Source organism: Bufo gargarizans, chromosome 1, assembly GCF_014858855.1.
Source record: "Bufo gargarizans isolate SCDJY-AF-19 chromosome 1, ASM1485885v1, whole genome shotgun sequence".
NCBI classification, from domain to species: domain Eukaryota; kingdom Metazoa; phylum Chordata; class Amphibia; order Anura; family Bufonidae; genus Bufo; species Bufo gargarizans.
Genome location: NC_058080.1, coordinates 128813033 through 128835972, shown reverse-complemented (window position 1 = coordinate 128835972; position 22940 = coordinate 128813033). Strand labels below are relative to the sequence as shown.

At 41.5% G+C, this 22940-nt stretch overlaps 1 protein-coding gene across 7 annotated transcripts in view; it reads right to left on the bottom strand.

The window, feature by feature from the left end:
* Positions 1-22940, bottom strand: part of KLHL5 (kelch like family member 5) — a 76458-nt gene that overhangs the window by 16845 nt on the left and 36673 nt on the right. For 4 of the 7 annotated variants that reach the window (XM_044298305.1, XM_044298297.1, XM_044298287.1 and 1 more), the window contains exons 2-6: positions 21705-21887; positions 19991-20127; positions 11192-11388; positions 6459-6671; positions 5001-5187 (exon numbers count right to left, since the gene is read on the bottom strand). In XM_044298305.1, the coding sequence (XP_044154240.1) occupies positions 5001-5187; positions 6459-6671; positions 11192-11388; positions 19991-20127; positions 21705-21847 (877 nt within the window). In that variant the 5' untranslated portion in view covers positions 21848-21887. Of the gene's footprint in view, positions 1-5000; positions 5188-6458; positions 6672-11191; positions 11389-19990; positions 20128-21704; positions 21891-22158; positions 22511-22940 lie in introns of those variants that run through there. The other 3 variants (XM_044298313.1, XM_044298281.1, XM_044298321.1) reach the window with 2 other exon arrangements.

Sequence of the window (22940 nt, the reverse complement as noted above, 5' to 3'; positions counted from 1 at the left end):
ATCAAAAAATTATAATTATTATTACTAGGCTATATGGTCAAAACAGTAAGCAGAAGTATAAAAGCAGGTGCCTACATGGGAAGGGGGTCTATAGGGGCATGTGTACTGGCTGCTGGTCAAGACGAGCTGGTGCTTACCTGGGGATGGGGTCTATCGGCGCACATGTGCTGGCTGCTAAGAGGCTAACAAGCCACCCTACCTTGGCCTAGGGCAGCAAACTGAAACTCTACCATGATTAAAGGAAAACCGGGCTACAACTCTAATAAGGTCATCAGATATAGAAACCTGGCATTAGATGGGTTGTTGTCTTCTTTGTTCTACAAACAGCACTATTCTTTTCATGGGTTGTGTCTGGTATGGCTACTCATCTCTTCTGTGAATGGGGCTGGGCTGCAATACCACACACAACCTGTGGTCCAGTGTGGAAGGCAGCCTCGTATTTTAATCCTGGAAACTTTTTTTTTTCATTTGAACCGAAGTAAGGAATACAGGAAAGAAGAGAGTGGGAGAATAAAAGGAGGAGGAAAGTGGGGAGAAAGGAAGGGAGAGAAGGAAGGAAGAAAGGGAGAGAAGGAGTCAGCTCAACCAGCAGTGAAAGACACGATTCAGACTTCCTTGAAATATAGAAATTTTAAATTCAGGCCAGTAACATCCAAAAAAGAAGACATATGCACACTTTTACAGTTATAACAAGTTATCTCCTAACCACAAGATAGAGTATAACTATCAGATAGGTGGGAGCCCTACCCACAAACGGAATCCCACTGATCTGATAGTTATCTCCTATCCTTTGTTAAATATGGAATAAATGTGCTGCAAAAAGAATTACATTGCTAAACATAAATAATCTTGTAGTGGATACGTACGAAAAAAACACTTTAGAGCCTCTGGCGCTACGTTTTGGGGGATACAAAGGAGGACTGGGAATGTAAAGCTGCCCTGGGGAAAAAAAAAGGAGCAGCAGTGGGCAGGAACTCCACCAATCAGCTCAGTTACGCTCAGTGACAGACACCAGCACCACCAAGGAAGAAGCAGGAGCCGCTGTGAGAGTCAATCACCGCCTGTGTATGCCACCGCCACCTCTTGCCCCTGGTCTAGAACACAGAAGTAGCAAGCATCCATACAGCCCAAAGACTAGACTCCAGACCTGCACCTGTCAAAGTCCTATCTTGTCAGAGGAGTCAGTGCTCAGTGCAGAGCTGTGGCGGACCAGCACCAGTATACTGTATATACAGTGGTCCATTCTCTAGCAGTATACTGTATATACACGATGATGCCAGAAAATGGACCAGTGTATATACAGTATACTGCTGGGAAATGGACTGGTGTATATACAGTATACTGCTGGGAAATGGACTGGTGTATATACAGTATACTGCTGGGAAGTGGACTAGTGTATATATATATATACAAACCGGATTCCAAAAAAGTTGGGACACTATACAAATCGTGAATAAAAACTGAATGCAATGATGTGGAGGTGCCAACTTCTAATATTTTATTCAGAATAGAACATAAATCACGGAGCAAAAGTTTAAACTGAGAAAATGTACCATTTTAAGGGAAAAATATGTTGAATCAGAATTTCATGGTGTCAACAAATCCCCAAAAAGTTGGGACAAGGCCATTTTCACCACTGTGTGGCCTCTCCCCTTCTTCTTACAACACTCAACAGACGTCTGGGGACCGAGGAGACCAGTTTCTCAAGTTTAGAAATAGGAATGCTCTCCCATTCTTGTCTAATACAGGCCTCTAACTGTTCAATTGTCTTGGGCCTTCTTTGTTGCACCTTCCTCTTTATGATGCGCCAAATGTTCTCTATAGGTGAAAGATCTGGACTGCAGACTGGCCATTTCAGTACCCGGATCCTTCTCCTACGCAGCCATGATGTTGTGATTGATGCAGAATGTGGTCTGGCATTATCTTGTTCAAAAATGCAGGGTCTTCCCTGAAAGAGATGACGTCTGGATGGGAGCATATGTTGTTCTAGAACCTGAATATATTTTTCTGCATTGATGGTGCCTTTCCAGACATGCAAGCTGCCCATGCCACACGCACTCATGCAACCCCATACCATCAGAGATGCAGGCTTCTGAACTGAGCGTTGATAACAACTTGGGTTGTCCTTGTCCTCTTTGGTCCGGATGACATGGCGTCCCAGATTTCCAAAAAGAACTTCGAATCGTGACTCGTCTGACCACAGAACAGTCTTCCATTTTGCCACACTCCATTTTAAATGATCCCTGGCCCAGTGAAAACGCCTGAGCTTGTGGATCTTGCTTAGAAATGGCTTCTTCTTTGCACTGTAGAGTTTTAGCTGACAACGGCGGATGGCACGGTGAATTGTGTTCACTGACAATGGTTTCTGGAAGTATTCCTGAGCCCATTCTGTGATTTCCTTTACAGTAGCATTTCTGTTTGTGGTGCAGTGTCGTTTAAGGGCCCGGAGATCACGAGCATCCAGTATGGTTTTACGGCCTTGACCCTTACGCACAGAGATTGTTCCAGATTCTCTGTATCTTCGGATGATGTTATGCACAGTTGATGATGATAGATGCAAAGTCTTAGCAATTTTTCGCTGGGTAACACCTTTCTGATATTGCTCCACTATCTTTCTGCGCAACATTGTGGGAATTGGTGATCCTCTACCCATCTTGGCTTCTGAGAGACACTGCCACTCTGAGAAGCTCTTTTTATACCCAATCATGTTGCCAATTGACCTAATTAGTGTTAATTGGTCTTCCAGCTCTTCGTTATGCTCAAATTTACTTTTTCCAGCCTCTTATTGCTACTTGTCCCAACTTTTTTGGGATTTGTTGACACCGTGAAAATTTTAATCAATGTATTTTTCCTTTAAAATGATACATTTGCTCGGATTAAACGTTTGATCTGTCATTTACGTTCTATTACAAATAAAATATTGACATTTGCCATCCCAACTTTTTTGGAATCCGGTTTGTATATATATATATATATATATATATATATATATATATATATACACACACACAGTATACTGCTGGGAAATGGACTGGTATATATATACACAGTATACTGCTGGGGAACGGACCGGTGTATATACAGTATACTGCTGGGAAATGGACCGGTGTATATACAGTATACTGCTGGGAAATGGACCGGTGTATATACAGTATACTGCTGGGGAATGGACCAGTGTATATACAGTATACTGCTGGGGAATGGGCCGGTGTATATACAGTATACTGCTGGGGAATGGGCCGGTGTATATACAGTATACTGCTGGGGAATGGGCCGGTGTATATACAGTATACTGCTGGGGAATGGGCCGGTGTATATACAGTATACTGCTGGGGAATGGGCCGGTGTATATACAGTACACTGCTGGGGAATGGGCCGGTGTATATACAGTACACTGCTGGGGAATGGGCCGGTGTATATACAGTATACTGCTGGGGAATGGGCCGGTGTATATACAGTATACTGCTGGGGAATGGGCCGGTGTATATACAGTATACTGCTGGGGAATGGGCCGGTGTATATACAGTATACTGCTGGGGAATGGGCCGGTGTATATACAGTATACTGCTGGGGAATGGGCCGGTGTATATACAGTATACTGCTGGGGAATGGGCCGGTGTATATACAGTATACTGCTGGGGAATGGGCCGGTGTATATACAGTATACTGCTGGGGAATGGGCCGGTGTATATACAGTATACTGCTGGGGAATGGACCGGTGTATATACAGTATACTGCTGGGGAATGGGCCGGTGTATATACAGTATACTGCTGGGGAATGGACCGGTGTATATACAGTATACTGCTGGGGAATGGGCCGGTGTATATACAGTATACTGCTGGGGAATGGGCCGGTGTATATACAGTATACTGCTGGGGAATGGGCCTGTGTATATACAGTATACTGCTGGGGAATGGGCCTGTGTATATACAGTATACTGCTGGGGAATGGACCGGTGTATATACAGTATACTGCTGGGAAATGGACTGGTGTATATAAATGAAAAGCACAGGAGAGGACTGGAGACATGACACACTGTCAGTGACATGCCATCAGTGAGCGTACAATTACATGGACTGCTGGTGTTTTGTAGATTTTTTTTTCACAGCGTGGCTTTCAGTTACACATGCATGCATATGGGGGAGTTAGGAGGGGTAGCTGATGGCCTAGGGCAGTGATGGCAAACCTATGGCACGGGTGCCAGAGGCGGCACTCAGAGCCCTCTCTGTGGGCACCCGCGCCTTGGAAAAAGTCTATGGTGTACCAATATGCTTTAGACTTTTCCTGCCATTCATCAGCACAGGACGCACTATGAACAGCACAGGCAGCGCATTGTATGTAGGCTATTAAGCTATTATAGCTAAATGCTAAAGTACATGGAAGATATACTCTATTGGTATTCAGGTTAAATTGCCATGTTGGCACTTTGCGATAAATAAGTGGGTATTTGGTTGCAGTTTGGGCACTCGGTCTCTAAAAGGTTCACCATCACTGGCCTAGGGAGTGTTTATCTGTTAGCTATTTAAATTGTATGCACATGAATGGGGGGCACTAAAGTGCCCAGAGCAGCGTGAACTCTAAATAGGGCCGTGGTGATATGCCAGTGCTTCTCTCTTTTCATTCTAGCCATTGGTAGGTTTATCAGTACTCAGACCCCCCCCACCAATAAAAATCTTTGTCTCTATGACTTATGAAAAGTTTTATGAAAATTCAGTGCCCCTCTAAACATTGATTTTCAGCCATATAGAATCAATTCATATATTTGCTCCATTTTCTGCAATCATTAAATAACTCTAGAGTATGGTGCTGTGAAGATTTTCCATCCTGCACTACACTTGGCATTCATTTCTTATACCTTAGAAAGTTCCTGAACTGCCAACAGTCCTATTATACAGTGCCAGTTGTCATTAACTAGTTCAGGCTCTCAGTTTATCACACATTTCTCTATATTAACGCTACATGGTACAATTACTTCTCTACTAGACTAACACTCTCTTACCTTTTGTGGCATCCATCCCACCGACAGTAAACAGCATCCCTACAGTAGACTTCCTGGGTTTTGTACGAGGGCTCTGTAACATAGGCCTCCTCTCAGGCAATAAATGGTATTTCATGGCTTCCATAATTAGTTTCTGGCACTCAATATCATCCCTGAATAGTGCATTATTCTCCATGTCTGCAAGAAACTATCAAGATACCATTTTATTAGAAATCTTATAGACCAGTGCATCAGTGTATCTCATAATGGGTTATACTTTCTGCTAAGGTCCCATCAAGGAGTTTCAAGGGTTCCAGGAAATGAAGATACAAAAGGACATATATGAGAGGGCGTCCAACCATCTTGGCCATCATGTACGGTTGGAAAATCGATCCACCTAAGCCAACCAACTCATCACATATTGATAGAGTGCTTTGTGTTGGCTCCATGACCAGCTCCAACTAGCTGCAGAATCCCATATCCTTAGTAAGCAAAGTTCAAAGTATTAGTGCCAACACAGTTGAATATTTTTTTCATGCAGAAGACTGAATACCTGGCGGTCTACTGGAAAACTTCAGAAACCTCTGGTGGCACTTAAAGAGGTTGTCTGTTTTTTTATATTGATGATCTGTCCTCAGGAAAGGTCATCAAAATGAGATCAGCGGGCGGCCGGCTCTTGGCACCCCCACCCATCAGCTGTTTGAAGAGACTGCAGGACTTGTACTAGTGCTGCCTTTTCTTCATTGTTTAGCTGCACAGCGGTGAGCAGGTGTAATTACAACTAAGCCGTCCCATTCACTTAAATAGAACGGTTCCTTTCTGTACACTTGAATAATTCATTATAATATTAAAATGTATTTGTCACAGTGTGGTTATTAAATTCAGACATTCTTTGAGTCAGGTCATGGCTTTATATTGGTAAGGTGGTACAGTGATTCTCAATTAACAATGGCCTCAGGATACAATATTTTCAACATACAGTGGTCTTTTCTGGGCCATCGTAAGGAGAAACCAGACTCCAACATACAATGTCTCAGACTCCAACTAATCAACATGGCCCTTTCTATAGTAGAACATCTTTACTGGTTGTCTAGTAGCTCCTCTGCGGTACTACATGTCCTGCACTGCCCCTGTCTCTGCCAGGAGGAGCAGCTCCATGTATGTACTATGCAAGACCCTGAAGAAGCTCCTGCCCTCACCATAGAAAGTCATTTACAGCTTCCAGCATCTATTCCTGTCTGTTTCACTTAAGGACTTGGTTTATATGTCTTGGCCATCTGCTTATTTTTCTTCAATATTTAAATTTCTCGTATTCTGGGAAGACATTCTGGAGCTTTGGAACCAATTACTGGTTTTCCATAGTGTTATGGACTTAAGTTAAAATGGTTTCAACTTACAATGGTCATCCCGGAACCAATTAATATTGTAACTTGAGGGACCACTGTATTTCTATTCAGGTTGTTAGTACAATACTTTTACCTGTGGCTCTAACAGAGGCAAGCGGATATAAGCCAGCAGCTTACTAAGTTCTCTTCCTCTCGACTCTACATCGTGCCGGACCCAGGTCAGCAAAGCATTCAGAACGGTTTCTTCATTAGGAATATTCATATCATCACTTGCTAGTAGTTTGGCAATTTCTGTCCCAGGCAACATTAGAAACTCTTGATTTCTTATTACTTCCATGAAATGTTCCTGCAAATTAAAGTGGCGGTGACATCAAAAGTTTTCTATTTATTGAGTACACTGGGGGAGGTTTACTAAGCTAAGAGTCAACATTCTGGCTTCATTTACACACAAAAAAATGTAAAATTACCTGCTGGGCACCACATAGCTTATGGGGGAGATTTATCAAGACTGGTGTAAAGGCAACCAATCAGATATCACCTTTCATTTTTCACAGCGCCTTTGGGAAATGAAAGGTGGAATCTGATTGGCTGCTATGGGCAACTAAGCCAGTTTTCCTTTACATCAGTCTTGATAAATCTCGAGCTTTGTGTTTTAGATCCTTTTTTGCAAGGGGCATCTCTTTGTGGTGGAAACTATATGTCTTATGATCTACCGGCATGCGGCAAAATATTGTAAAGTAAAGTGATGGAAAGGTAAACTAAGTGTCTAAAGGTGCGCCAAATTTGTCATCCAGTATTAGGGTTAGTAATGCCACCCCACTGGGTCCAAAGTTTATGGTGAAGATTAAGCTATCTTTAAAGCATTGCAAACCCCAAACCCCCAGTATATGCCCTAACATCCAAATGGTTGTCCAAGGCTAGAAAAATTAGCCATACTTTTTAAAACATCATACATTTTAGGAAATAGTGGCTTTTAGTTGTGGAATGGTTGCAATAAAATTGTAGGATTGTGTAACCAAACATTTCACAGTTCTTGCAAGACTTTTCCCCCCATTACAGTGAACATCAAGTTTGCAGAATTTTACAGCAACTATTCCGAAACCAAAGCCGTAACCTAAGGGATTCCAAATTTTAAATGCAATGAGTCGTAGAAAACGACCTTCTGTTTAAATCACGTGTTCATGTTATGTGTATATTTTTATTTATTTTTATTTTCCAAGTCTATATACCTTTCTCCTCTCCTAACATGCCTGTCTTATTAAAGGGTTTTCCTGGATTTTAATATTGTTGACCCATCCTCAGGGTTCCCTTGTTAGGTTACCCGCTCGCCATCGGCATTGCAGCAGTGAGCAGATGTAACTAGCAGTCGTATCATTCATTTCAATGGGACGGCTCCTTCCTATTCAAGTGTATAGGAACAAGCTGCCCCATAGAAGTGAATGGGATGGCTTGTAGTTACATCTGCTCACTGCTGCGATTAGTTTACCCAACTAACAAGGGAAAGCTGCGCTTGCACAGAGTGTGCCTTCCCTTCAACCAGCTGATCGGTGGGGATGCCGGGTGTCGGACCCCCCACCGATCTGATATTGATGACCTACAGGTCCTTCTCAGAAAATTAGCATATTGTGATAAAGTTCATTATTTTCTGTAATGTACTGATACACATTAGACTTTCATATATTTTAGATTCATTACACACCAACTGAAGTAGTTCAAGCCTTTTATTGTTTTAATATTGATGATTTTGGCATACAGCTCATGAAAACCCAAATTTCTTATCTCAAAAAATTAGCATATTTCATCCGACCAATAAAAGAAAAGTGTTTTTAATACAAAAAAAGTCAACCTTCAAATAATTATGTTCAGTTCTGCACTCAATACTTGGTCGGGAATCCTTCTGCAGAAATGACTGCTTCAATGCGGCGTGGCATGGAGGCAATCAGCCTGTGGCACTGCTGAGGTGTTATGGAGGCCCAGCATAGCGGCCTTAAGCTCATCCAGAGTGTTGGGTCTTGCGTCTCTCAACTTTCTCTTCCCAATATCCCACAGATTCTCTATGGGGTTCAGGTCAGGAGAGTTGGCAGGCCAATTGAGCACAGTAATACCATGGTCAGTAAACCATTTACCAGTGGTTTTGGCACTGTGAGCAGGTGCCAGGTCGTGCTGAAAAATGAAATCTTCATCTCCATAAAGCTTTTCAGCAGATGGAAGCATGAAGTGCTCCAAAATCTCCTGATAGCTAGCTGCATTGACCCTGCCCTTGATAAAACACAGTGGACCAACACCAGCAGCTGACATGGCACCCCAGACCATCACTGACTGTGGGTAATTGACACTGGACTTCAGGCATTTTGGCATTTACCTCTCCCCAGTCTTCCTCCAGACTCTGGCACCTTGATTTCCGAATGACATGCAAAATTTGCTTTCATCCGAAAAAAGTACTTTGGACCACTGAGCAACAGTCCAGTGCTGCTTCTCTGTAGCCCAGGTCAGGCGCTTCTGCCGCTGTTTCTGGTTCAAAAGTGGCTTGACCTGGGGAATGCGGCACCTGTAGCCCATTTCCTGCACACGCCTGTACACGGTGGCTCTGGATGTTTCTACTCCAGACTCAGTCCACTGCCTCGCAGGTCCCCCAAGGTCTGGAATCGGTCCTTCTCCACAATCTTCCTCAGGGTCCGGTCACCTCTTCTCGTTGTGCAGCGTTTTCTGACACACTTTTTCCTTCCCACAGACTTCCCACTGAGGTGCCTTGATACAGCACTCTGGGAACAGCCTATTCGTTCAGAAATTTCTTTCTGTGTCTTACCCTCTTGCTTGAGGGTGTCAATGATGGCCTTCTGGACAGCAGTCAGGTCGGCAGTCTTACCCATGATGGTGGTTTGGAGTAATGAACCAGGCTGGGAGTTTTTAAAAGCCTCAGGAATCTTTTGCAGATGTTTAGAGTTAATTAGTTGATTCAGATGATTAGGTTAATAGCTCATTTAGAGAACCTTTTCATGATATGCTAATTTTTTTAGATAGGAATTTTGGGTTTTCATGAGCTGTATGCCAAAATCATCAATATTAAAACAATAAAAGGCTTGAACTACTTCAGTTGGTGTGTAATGAATCTAAAATATATGAAAGTCTAATGTTTATCAGTACATTACATAAAATAATGAACTTTATCACAATATGCTAATTTTTTGAGAAGGACCTGTATCCTGAGGTTAGTTCATCAATATTAAAATCCTGGAAAACCTCTTTAACATGCCTTCCTCATGTAACAGCAATTCGGTAGCATCTATACTTATGACTCTCTGGTTGTGTCATTCCTCTATTATTCCTATTAGATGTTTCTGAATGAATTGCCAGTTGTCTGTAATGAAGGTCCTGCTAGGTGTTACTAATTAGATGGGTGTTTTATTAGATAGAACTTTATTGCAGACTGCTGGACATTCATTCATAAAAAATTTTTTTATTGGGGTCATTTATCAAACTGGTGTAAAGTAGAACTGGCTTAGTTGCCCATAGCAACCAATCAGATTCCACCTTCCATTTTCCAAAGGGAGCAGTAAAAAATGAAAGGTGGAATCTGATTGGTTGCTATGGGCAACTAAGGCAACTGCTTTACACCAGTTGGATAAATGACTCCATATATGAAAATAAAAGCATATTACAAAAAGAAAAAGAAAAAAAGAATGTATGTCACTATCTTATTTTAATTGGCAGAGAAAAATTAAAGGCGACGCATTCCCTTTAAGATATTACTTTGCACTTACACAATTTTGAAGCATTACGGTGCTGGAAGTCCTTTTTTCTACGAGCCTTGTGTAACAGATGGATAGAACGAGACCTGCCAGGAACACAGTGTTCCATAGGCACAAGCCGGTCAGAAAACTTTCCAGGATTATTTCCAGAACAGTTTGCCATCTCAGAAGATCTGGCACTGTAGGATGTAATCCACACTCTTCAATCTGAACAGTCGACTACACTAAATGTGATCAGAACTGAGCAGGTGGCTCGTCATTACATACATGAACATCAGGCATTTCTCCTATCCTTCCACCAGCAAAATAATCAACATTTGTTAATTGCTTTACATAAAATGCAACGGCCTCAAAAATAGGTCTGAATATATATTTTTCATGAACGTTATGGTTTCCATAGTAACATGAGTTTAAATGTAGAAAATTTATTTTAATGAGATTGCATTGATTTTCTGTACACCACTTATATAAAAACACAAATGTCATAATTAAAACCTCATTACTAGAATAGGAATGCAGAGCACTCCCTTAAAGTCTGAAGGAATGGAAGCATGTATGGGCGAATATGTCAAGGGGCCCCTGTTCTTGTACTCATAATATATAGAAAAACTCCAGTAATATCACGATTCGTCTTTTCTTAATCTATATAAGTTGCTTTATTGAATCTGCGGCTGATTTTAGGTTTCGGCCTATTTTGGTCTTTATCATACTGGTGCCGCTGTCAGAGGGAAGAGAAGATAGTCTGCGCTCAGAAGGAAACGCGTGTGTCCGTACCGCGATATGCGATATACATTTTCTATATATTATTTGATGGGGTGGGAACCCGACTCCTAGTAATCTACACACATAGTAAGCAGTGTGCGACTAAGCAACTCCTCAACATTATTCTTGTACTCAGTAATGGTCCCAGAGGATGGACCACCAACAATCAGACACTGATCACCTATCCTGTGGACATCTATGGTCGGTAAGGAGCATGGTGGATTATTTCAGGCTTGAATAACCCATGCTGACAGAAGTTCTTGGTGATCCTACCACATGTGACACTAGAAGCTCAAGGATAACATTGGCTTGTGATCTATATACTGGTGCACTGGTAATTATCATGGATACTCACCATTGTGTAACAGTGAGCCGCTTTAAGTAAATCAGCACATCCTTGGGCATCAGCAAAAGAGCGGATACCAAGGCAGTTGGAAGGATGAAGCTGCTTCATTAGGAACTTACAACAAGCCTCCACAACCTGAGACAACTGCAGGAGACAAGCAGTGGACAGGAGACTCTCAACGTTGTCTTCTTTTAACTCCAGACGACCTGCAGGGAGGATGTCATCACCCAAAAAAATTGTAAAAAATCAAAACTCAATCTACGGTATTCAAAATATGCATAAGCACATATCAGTTGCATGCTTCTGCCCCTTTATTTTAAAACTATGAAAGGGAATTTCGGTACCCAAGGCCACAAATCAACATTTTGCTATGACACTCCAAAAGTAAAATGACATGTACACTTTAAAAGGACAGTTCAATCAAAACTTTTTCATTAAGACCCTGTATGTAATAATTATTATATTTACACACACATATTTGCTCTTGACCCAATTTGGCGACTTTCAAGATGGCGGCCATGTTCTGGACAGCTTAAAACATAGGCTATTACTTGGTGGGGACTAGGGTTTCTCCACTTTCTGCTTTTCTTGCTCAAAAAGGGGTGAGGCTTCATGAGAGAAGGGTGTGACCTAAGATACACCTTTTTGTGCCAACATTGTGCCTCAATTCTGGTGTAAGCCAAACAATAGTTGGTATAGAGTTAGACAAAGGTGTCTACTCCTGCACCACATTCATCATCCAGCCTAAGCCACTGTAATAAATCTTGTATAGGTCTAGGCAGCCTGTCTGAGCTTACATCATTTATAGCATTAGTAAATACGGGCCATTGTTCCCTTAGAGCAGCCCCTCCTTTACACCTTATATTCCTTGTACTCTCCTCTTTCTTCTAGATTCTCTCCCTATGTTATGTTCAAATTTATTGTGGAAGTGATGTATAGTTGACTAATATATGTTTTAGCTGTGACTGCTATTTTGCTTGATGTATATCTGAACTTTTGATCAGATTTTTTTTTTATTGGAATACAATATGTGTAAAATATGTTTGACCAAAAAGCTAAATTTTGAGGTATGGAATGCTGACGAACTGCAATACCAGACAACCCATGGCCAAACCTGGTACTGTTTCTGGAAAAATGTAGATTTTATTTTATTATCCTGGACAAACTTTTAAATGACAGTGGACACCTTTGGGGGTATTTTTTTTAAATATCGCATTCTACTTATTTTGGGCTAAAATCTTTTTTTAATCAGTTTTTATTAAAAACACTAACATGTTTTCCTCTACATCAGGGGTCAGCAACCTCCAGAACTCCAGGTGTTGTGAAACTACATCTCCCATTATGCACACTTGCTTGTGAACTCCCACAGAAGTAATACAAGCATGCTAGGAGATGTAGTTTCACAACAGCTGGCGTGCCGATGTTGCTGATGAAGTGTGCTGACGACTCGATGTGTAGCTCTTGTCTCTAGTTCACTGACAGCTTATAAACTAATTGAAATTAAAATGTCATCAGTCTAGTGATAATATGGCTCAAATGAGTGTTTCAGAAGAGGCACTGGCGCTTGCAGTAGTGCCATGGCCTTCTGTCTTCTCACCGAGGACAGCGCAGTCCATTTGACCACAGCCTCCTCTGTTGTGCTTTTTCATAAGTATATAACATTTGTACCTAAATATCCTAATTCTACTGGATTTGATTATACAGGGTGGGCCATTTATATGGATACACCTTAATAAAATGGGAATGGTTGGCGAAATTAACTTCCTGTTTGTGGCACATTAGTATATGTGAGGGGGGGAAACTTTTCAAGATGGGTGGTGACCATGGCGGCCATTTTGAAGTCGGCCATTTTGAATCCAACTTTTGTTTTTTCAATAGGAAGAGGGTCATGTGACACATCTCGTATCTACACAGCATATGCTGTGCAGCACCTGCAACTACGGATACTGGAAGCCTGTGCTAGCATTTCTCCTGCGGTGTTGCTATCAGTGTGTGAAGAGTGGGAGAAGAGGGTTGCATTGACAATCCAACACAATGGGCAGCACATTGAACACATTTTATAAGTGGTCAGAAACTTGTAAATAACTCATGAAAGAATAAAGTTACGTTAAAACCAAGCACACCATTGTTTTTCTTGTGAAATTCCCAATGAGTTTGATGGCAAATTTGGCGAGATAAACGGGAAACAAGGCGCTCATAGGGTAGTAATTTTTAGTAGATAGTTTTAGAGAGAGTTTTTTTTATCAGTAATTGCACTCACCTTCTGGTGTTGTGCTTGTGTCAGCACAACACTTGCAAAGGCGCGGGGGGGGGGGGGGAGTAAAAGTTCGATCCAGATGAGGTATGCTGCCGGTATCTTTCTCAATCCTTGGAGTCGCCAGTACTCCAGAGGAGTGATGTAGAATACTGTGAAAGGGCTGTGTACTAGCTTGTACACACTGATACCTTTTGGCGCAAAACCACAATAGCGAATGTCGTCTTTTTAGAAATATTTATTTGTTCAGGTGACAACGCGTTTCAGAGTAAAAATACTCCTTTATCAAGTCTTAGGGACCGGGTGTACACAATTGGCAGGGCTGGTCCAATTACTGGTGCCGGGTCCTGTTTGTGTTTTAAATTTAATATCTTCACTGCAAAATGACAATAATAGGCAATCCCTAAAATGTTAAATAGTAAACACACACGATAAAACCACATCAATCAATATGAAATAAATTCCTAAAATCAATATTTCTGTGAAGGGAAAAAGGTTAGGAAATTCTGGCGAAGAATTTCCTATAAGAATACGGGGCTTCAGAAACATGTGGAAAAGGCCTGTCTAAGAAATAACCCAAGCCCGATTTAAACCTCCGATAAGTACAACCAGCTGACCAGCAGGGGGAGCTTCGTATGTAGGATGAAGTCAGACCTGGACATTTAACCCTTACTAGTATGATATTAGTAGCTTATGCAATAGTGCCACCTAGGTATAGATAAGTAACATTACACCAACAGCAGAAATGCATTCTGGGCAATACAGTGACAAAAGTGGGGGGGAAATAACAGTGCGTCTTATGGGGCAAATGTTGCATTTTTCAGAATTTTCAATGATATGCCGCGCGGAGGGTGTATAGGCTGAGAGGGAGGAGGGGCTGGGGGCCGGCATCTGCTTTTATAATGACAGCGGGGCCCGTGCAGTGACTGTATTCTACCACACGGGACCCGCTCACTGTATATAATCTTATCTATATTTGCAGGCATTGTTAATATAGTTCAGGGTAATCAGCGCCTGTATACTTACAAGCGCTCGTAGCAGAGAGGAGGGAGGAGGCAGGCCGGGAGGACGGCCGCTGGCAGCGTGAGCCTGCGCCGCCCACTTTATGAGCCTGCCTCCTCCCTCCTCTCTGCTACGAGTGCTTGTAAGTACGGTATACAGGCGCTGATTACCCTAAACTTTTATATATACTTTTAAATATATTTTATATATTAACAATGCCTACAATTATAGATAAGATTATATACAGTGAGCGGGGCCCGTGAAGTAGAATACAGTCACTGCACGGGCCCCGCTTTCATTATAAAACCAGATGCGACCCCCACCCCCTGTATTGGGGGTCATTCACACCGCAGGGACACTATTATGAGGGGGATCTGTGGATGACACATAGCATAAGATGCTATATATGTGTCATCCACAGATCCGCCCCATAACAGTGTCATCCACAGATCCCCATAACAGTGCCATCCAGAGACCCTAATAAGAGCCATCCAGAGATCCCCCATAACAGTGTCACCCACAGATCCCCATAACAGTGTCACCCACAGATCCCCCCATAACAGTGTCATCCACAGACCATCATTAGTTCAAAACACACCAAAGGCACACCTTTTGGTTCAAAATATTTTTTTTCTTATTTTCCTCCTCAAAAACCTAGGTGCGTCTTATGGGCCGGTGCGTCTTCTAGGGCGAAAAATACGGTAATACGTTTTTGGTCTAATAAACCACACACAATTGAGAGGGGGCGAGAGAGAAAGAAAAGGAAGACGAAGGAGAAAGAAATGAGAAAGGAGAAACACCCCAGGAGAAAAATCCCAATGATCAGAACAGACTTTAGAGCTGATTTCCCTTAGACTCTGCATATCATCTGCATTCTCGGGTAACATATAACTTTATTATGTGTAGTATTGATTGAATTGATTCGCCTGATGTTTAGTAAACTCCCCGCTTTAGTGCGGATGTATAATGTTAAAGGTGCTACATCAATATTATCACTATTAAGTAAAGATGCATATTACTGAATAAAAGATCTAATATCGATATCGGAGAAAACTCTCTGATTGGAATAATATATTCCATAGTCAATATCAGGCTTGATAATTTATAAGTTGTGTAGCAATACTACCCGATACCCGAGATTGGTCATAGTTTTAGCAGAGCAAGGGTTCATATCTACCCTAATCACTATTGAGTTTTCTGTGTAGATCAACTGATAGTGTATCTCATAATTGTGGTTGGGACGTGATATTACATTTTATGTTTGAGAGGTACTGTGTATACGCTGGTATTCGTGTTAGAGCCATCTAGTGGCAAATTTAGGGTACTGCATATCACTGTGTGTTATTGCATATTATTGAGTTTTACATTGATTAAGCTTTGATTGTATTTTAAGTTATTGTATAATCATTAATATTTTTGCATAGACGCTTGTACCATGTTTTACTGATTGCACAATATAATTAAATAACCGACAAGCTCTTTTTGAGGTGTTTTATATGTCCACCTCTAGGATCAATTCCCTTCTTTAATCCTTTCTTTTATATAAAGCATTTGCTTTATATCCCCAACACCTGACAGTGCAGTACATTGGATAGCTGCTGGTATTGCAGTGCTTGGTACTGCGGTTCAGCCCTATTCACTTTAATCGGGGTGAGCTGTGCCTAGGTCATGTGACCAATGATTGTGATGTCTCATGGCCTAGGGAAAGCTGGGATAAGGCTGCAGAGGCACTGAGCGTGCCAGTGCCTTCTCAAACAGCTGATCGATGAGAATCTCGGGTGTCAGCCCCCCCCCCCCCCTCCAACCGACCAGATACTGATAACCTATTCAGAGTCATAGGTCATCAATATAAAAAGTGTCGGAGAACCCCTTCAATTAAATATAATTAAAGGCTATGTACACCTTTGGGGACATTTTTTATGATTGCATTTTACTCATTTTGGGCTAAAAATAATTTTTTCAATAGGCCTTTAATAAAAATATTAAGCGGTTCTGTAACAAAGGGTTCATTATTTTTCTAGCTGTGTGACTGGTACTTTTACTTTGTGCTGGTCATCTGATAACCCCTAACTCTAAATGACAAAAAGGTCATAAACATTTTAAGCCACAATCTTATCAGTATAAGAACTGAGCTATAATGAGTGTTCATAACATCAGCGATCAGGAGCCCATCAGCTCCCTACTTGACAGAGCAGAGAAAAAATACAGATCCTGCTAGTAAATAAACTCAAAACTGTGCAGGGAAAACGGCTCATAATTTTTAATAAAGACCAATTAAAAAATGATTTTAGCTCAAACTGAGTACAATGCAATAATAATAAAAATTGCCAAAAGGTGTACATAGCCTTTAAATCATGAATATACCTAGGTTGTAATTGGAATTCCTTTGCTTTGACTGCACTAGAGTATCCTAATTGTGGCCAGATGTATGTTGTGAAGACATATAGATCTGGGTCAGAATCCTATTGGCCCATTTGTACTTTTAGGTTGTAAGGGTAACACCCAGGTTTTTTCTGCTAATGAAAGGGGTCTTCTGCCATTTGCGGTCTGAAGAGGAAGAAAAAACACCATGAGTCGCGTTGTCTCATTCTTTTATCCCTAGACTGAACTTTAAGATTTTGAGCATTGCAGATAACATAGTTAAATTCCTTGTTTAGGGATCATCCAAATATTCGACCATAACAAGGACAAGATGCAGATTTTTTTTTTATAAAGACCAACTAGAAATAATAATTAGCCCAAAATGATTAGAATGTAATAAATAAATAAATGCCCCAAAGGTGTCTCTGGCCTTAAAGGGGTTGGCCGAGTTATTTTTCTGTTCTTTGTATGTTTGTAACTAGGCAAATGAAAAGACTTTATAATTCACTTACTTCCCTGCTCTGATAATGTTCGTGCACAATCCTGAGAGAGCACATATATGTGTCTGTAGACGAGATGTCACTTTGCTGGCCACGCCCCCCCCCCCCCCCCCCCCCCCCCCGCACTGCCGGCTGCTGCTTATTGCTCTCTCCCTGGATTCTTAACCCCTTCAGCAGCACAGACTCAGGGCTGAAGGCTTTACTGAGTAGCTGCAGGCAGTGAGGAGACAAATGCTGGGCACATGAGCTGACAGAGGAGTTCTGCAGAGCATTGCACAACAGGTAGGGGGAAGATCCTGTGTGTATCAGCAGTCTCAATGTACAGCTGGGACGTGTAGTCCTACACATACAACATGCTGCTGAGTCTCCCAGCAGGCAGACATGTCACTCAGGGCAGACTTATTCACTCCCTTTGCAGTGCAGGGGGAGGGGCAGAGATTGTTGTTATTGCAGGTAAACAAAGGGCCAGAAGAGAACCAGGAAAATGAGGAAAAATAATTAGTTTTACTTAAAACTTGCTTAGCTCAGTTATATATTGCTGCCCATCAGATTTACAATGCTATATTTTTTTTTTTCATAACTTGGACAACCCCTTTAATGCACAATATCTAGTTTGACATAATTTAATGACTGATTCACATTAGTTAAATATTACTTAGATTTATGCATCAAAGCAGAGGAGAATAAATTAGCTGGATCACTGCTCAGCTCCAGCTCTGATTTAATGGACTTGGTCTAAGAGCAGGAGGGTGTAAAACAGGTCACACGATAAAAAGGAGAGAATCAAAGTAGCTTGTCTTCTAAAATAACAGAGACGCTAAAAAAGACATGCAGTCGCTGCAAGGGTTTATGGGGAAATGGGTATTTTCACACATCTACTGTATAAATAGATACACGCAGAGGTAATATGCAAGTCACATACAATAAACCCCGCTGGGGAAATAAGGTACATCAAGCTCATTCAAAGTCAAGACAGGCGAGGCTACGTGACCTAATTGTGTCTCAGAAGCCGTTCTGTTAGTTTTGAATGCGTGAACTTGGACATGAACTTTTCCAGCTTGAGAGAATTTTTCATTTTTTAACACATTAACTAGTAAAAAGATCTCATGTTGGTGAAAGGGTGTTAGGAGCTATGACCACATCAATTTCTAGAACATAGAGCTACAGAGCTGAGGCATGCCTCCAAATGCAAGCTGATAGTATTAGGTTTCACACTTGTATTGCTATGGAGGTATGAAGTACGTCCTGACTATAGACGGCCGACTCAACTAGAATACAAGGGTTAGCTGATATATTAGCAAGATGTTAAAGTCCAGGTTTACCTTACATCTACTGAAGGCGCACGAGTATCTTTAACAATGAGTGAGGATAAGGCCTGTTAACACAAGCAGACTAAGCAGGCAATTATTGGGAACGAACTGTTTGTTCCTGATAATTGCCTGCTCGTCAGAGGAGGTAAGCGCTGCATTTACATGTAGAATTCACCTCTACTGTATGGGGATAGGTGATCGCTGCAAAGACAGCTTGTTCCCTACAGATTCATTGTTTCTGGGCAGCCGATCACTGTTTACACAGCACGATCTGCTGCCCAGAAACAACTATTTAAGTGTTAGCATGAGCGATGCTTTCACGCAGTGAACAAGAAATTGGATATGGGCTGCACATTTACACAGTGCAATTATAGGGAATAAGTATTCCTACGAACGTTCATTGCCAATAATTTGCCAGATAATTGGCAACTGTAAAAGAGACCTTAAAGGGGTTGTGCAGGCCATTTATATTGATGACCTATATCTGTCCTGGGTGTTGGACCCTCACGATCAGCTGTTTGAAGAGGAGGTGGCACTCCATGCAATGTCATCTAGGAAGAGAGTGTAATTACTAGTACTCACTCCATTCACTTGAATGGAGAGAGTACTTGTAATTACACTGCACCGCTGCTCCAGAGTAGACGATGGGTAGTTTAATGAAGAGTAAGCGGTGCTTGGCCGCATCCTCTTCAAACAGTTGATCGGCACGGATCTCGGGTGTCGGACCCCGCCGATCAGATAGTGATGACCTATCATGATTATAGGTCATCATTATAAATGGCCTGCACAACTTCTTTAAAGGGTTCATAATATAATCAGTTATTTGTATCTAGTTACTCCTTGAGACAAATCTTTCTTGATTCTTTGACTCAAAATTTTACAGATCTGCATCTTGGAGATTTCCGGTCTCTTCAGTTCTGATCATGAGTATGTGTTGATGTGTGGGTATGTATATAACTTTTATTTCGAATAGGTGTAGTTTGAGATTTTATGCTTTTACCCTGAAACCTTACATTCTTGACAAAAAAATTGCACAAAGACGCCTATGCCTGTAAATTGCTTAGTTTCATTTTCTCAATATGTTTGGTTTCGACTATCAGGGAAAGGAGATGTTTGTGGCGGAAAAAAACCTGACTGTTCTGCTTTTGACACCCACAAAAGCAGCTATTTTGATAAACAGATGGTTTCATTTACCTTTATCTGAATATATGACAGTTGTGCTCACAATTATATAAATGGTATTGTGTCTTTTGCTCAGCAGCAGTTGTTCTCAGCCTGGAGGCCCGATATTCCCTGATCTAATTGTTCGCAATTCTCTTGTGGAAATACAGTTCAGTTGCACGGTGATACTTCTATTCACATCTCCATACAAATATATTACCTGTATATGAATACTGAACTAAGGCCCAAAGAGCGTTGGGTTCGACACCCTCCATTTTAATTTCCTCCTGCTTCGCTTCTCTGACGTCACTGGTAAACATTGCTGCAAAGTAATCCGATACAGAGGACAGAACCAACCTGAAAGGACATAATAAAGATCTGCATCAGACTGCTCAGGTATTCTTCTCTCTATATTAGCTCATTTCAAGATCTATGATACTTTTCTGGCAATTTGCCAGGATTGTCCAAAATTTTCAGAGCCAACTTCAGCAAATTTAGCAGGTGCAGAGTCAAAAATGGGTAGGACTTATGCCACCCATAAGTGGCTGGGTTTTGGATGTTTGCAATTATGAAAGTCATAGGATATGCCACAAATGATTGATCATCAGGACCCCACTGACTGCTAAACCAGGAACAGCCATACCGTTGCCACCCATCCACCATACATGGGTTCTCTTGGTCAACCTAGCTATTCATTTATATAATATCCATTAACACGTAATCAACTGAACACAACTTTTATTACCGGTATTAAATGGCACCGGTTTAAACATATAAAGGGGCCCATCCACTTTCGACAAGCATTCAGGCGACAGCTATTCCTTAGTTCCAACATCCCAATGCGTGCATGTGTTTCCAATGGGGAAAGGGGAGTAAGATGCTGCCAGACACCTCTGACAGAGTCAGGAGTCCTCCCATACACGTCCTTAATATATCAATATATCTTTATTAAAGTTGGAGTTCATTTTTTCCCTTGCATTGTCAGGGTAAATTATTAACCCCTTCTACCCCAGAGGTTTTTTTTTTGTTTTTGCATTGTTTTTTGTGGTCCCTGCCATAACTTTTTTTATTTTTCCTTTGTAAAGTGGGAAGCGGGGAAAAAAAACTCCAAATGGGGTGAAACTGGAAAAAAAAAGCAATTCCGCCACAGTTTTAAGTTTTTTATTTATTTATTTACGACGTTCGATGTGCGATAAAACTGACCGGTTACTTTCATTCTACAGGTCAGTACAAATCCGGTAATAGCTCATATTTATAGGGTTTTTTTTGCATTTTGATACTGATAAAATAATAAACTAGAGGAATAAAAGTTTAATTTTTTCGTCACGATATTTTGACCCCTATAACTTTTTTGTACTTATGTGTACGGAGCTGTGTGGGGACTCATTTTTTGTGGGGCGATCTGTACTTTTCATTGATACCATTCTGGGGTGTGTATGACTTTTTGATCACTTTCAAATTTTTTGTAGGAAATTAAGCGACCAAAAACTTACAATCGGCCATTTCCCACAAAACAACAAATCTATTCTCATAGAATAGATTGAAGTTTATGAGAAAATTACTCGTTTTCTATGGAACCCTGCTACAGGCAAGGAAATACTGAGCAGCAGCCTCCTGTCATTAGTGACAGGGGCTGCTGAACACAAGCTCCAGCTCCTCCGATCGCCGCACAGGGGAGCTGGAGCATCACGGGGCTGGTCTGGAAAGGGTTAAAATAATACAATTCTGTGTTCCTGCATTCACTGCTAGAAGCCAACTGCATACATAGCTCAACATGTCGCTATATTTGCTCATGTGTATGACACGGTGGCTCAGGGGTTAGCACTGGTGCCTTGCAGCCCTGGGTTCAGTGCAGAAGTGTATAACATAATCTGTGGGAGGTTATCTATATAAACCATGGTAAGTTGGTGTACCAGCTTGTGAATAGCACTTACCTGTGTGCAGGGATTTTCCGATCGCCAGCGATCAGGATGACATCACAGAGCTGTTCGTGCCGCAAGTAGTTTTCCATCTTCTTAAAGGTCTGCTCGGCATGGTTGAGGGACTGGAAGTACTCATCTGGGGCACAGGACTCCATTGTGTGGCAGGAAGATAACGTTTGGCTGCTGTTTGAGGTCCTGCTGGCAGAAAAAGAAAGATCTCAATTGGAATTACAATAAAGCTATATTTAGTAGGTTAAACTGTTTGATGAAAAATCATCATAGAAAGAAAAATGTCATATTTTAGGCATTACTGCAGAATCTGAACTGATCTCAGCTGGCAATAAAAGACCACAAATATTTCCATGGAAAACAGATCGGGAAAGTTTAGGCTAAAACTGGAATTCATATATAATGGAGACATTAGAACTATGCCATATATCCAGAACTAGATAAACAACATCCGTACCTGGTGTGACGTCACACAGAAGATTTTACTCCATTGGATTACTAGCGCGGCTTCCCTCGCGCGCACGTGTCACCGGCCGGGACCGCGCGCGCTGGCTGAAGACCTGCTAAACATATAGCTGAACAGCGAAACAGCGCCACCACTCCTGTTTAGAGAAACACCGCTCGCAACAACACAGGCAAGTCTCTCGCATCACCGACCTAGATTGGTGTAACCCCTTTATTACTATCAAGCAGCAGCAGGGAAGACAATAGCCATTAACAATTGGTAAAATACACTATCAAAATAAAAAATAAAGCTAATTAATACATAGTATCTCTAATGTGTGTATTACTGCTGAATATAGAGGTTAATACACTACGTGCAGAATTATTAGGCAAATTAGTATTTTGACCACATCATCCTCTTTATGCATGTTGTCTTACTCCAAGCTGTATAGGCTCGAAAGCCTACTACCAATTAAGCATATTAGGTGATGTGCATCTCTGTAATGAGAAGGGGTGTGGTCTAATGACATCAACACCCTATATCAGGTGTGCATAATTATTAGGCAACTTCCTTTCCTTTGGCAAAATGGGTCAAAAGAAGGACTTGACAGGCTCAGAAAAGTCAAAAATAGTGAGATATCTTGCAGAGGGATGCAGCACTCTTAAAATTGCAAAGCTTCTGAAGCGTGATCATCGAACAATCAAGCGTTTCATTCAAAATAGTCAACAGGGTCGCAAGAAGCGTGTGGAAAAACCAAGGCGCAAAATAACTGCCCATGAACTGAGAAAAGTCAA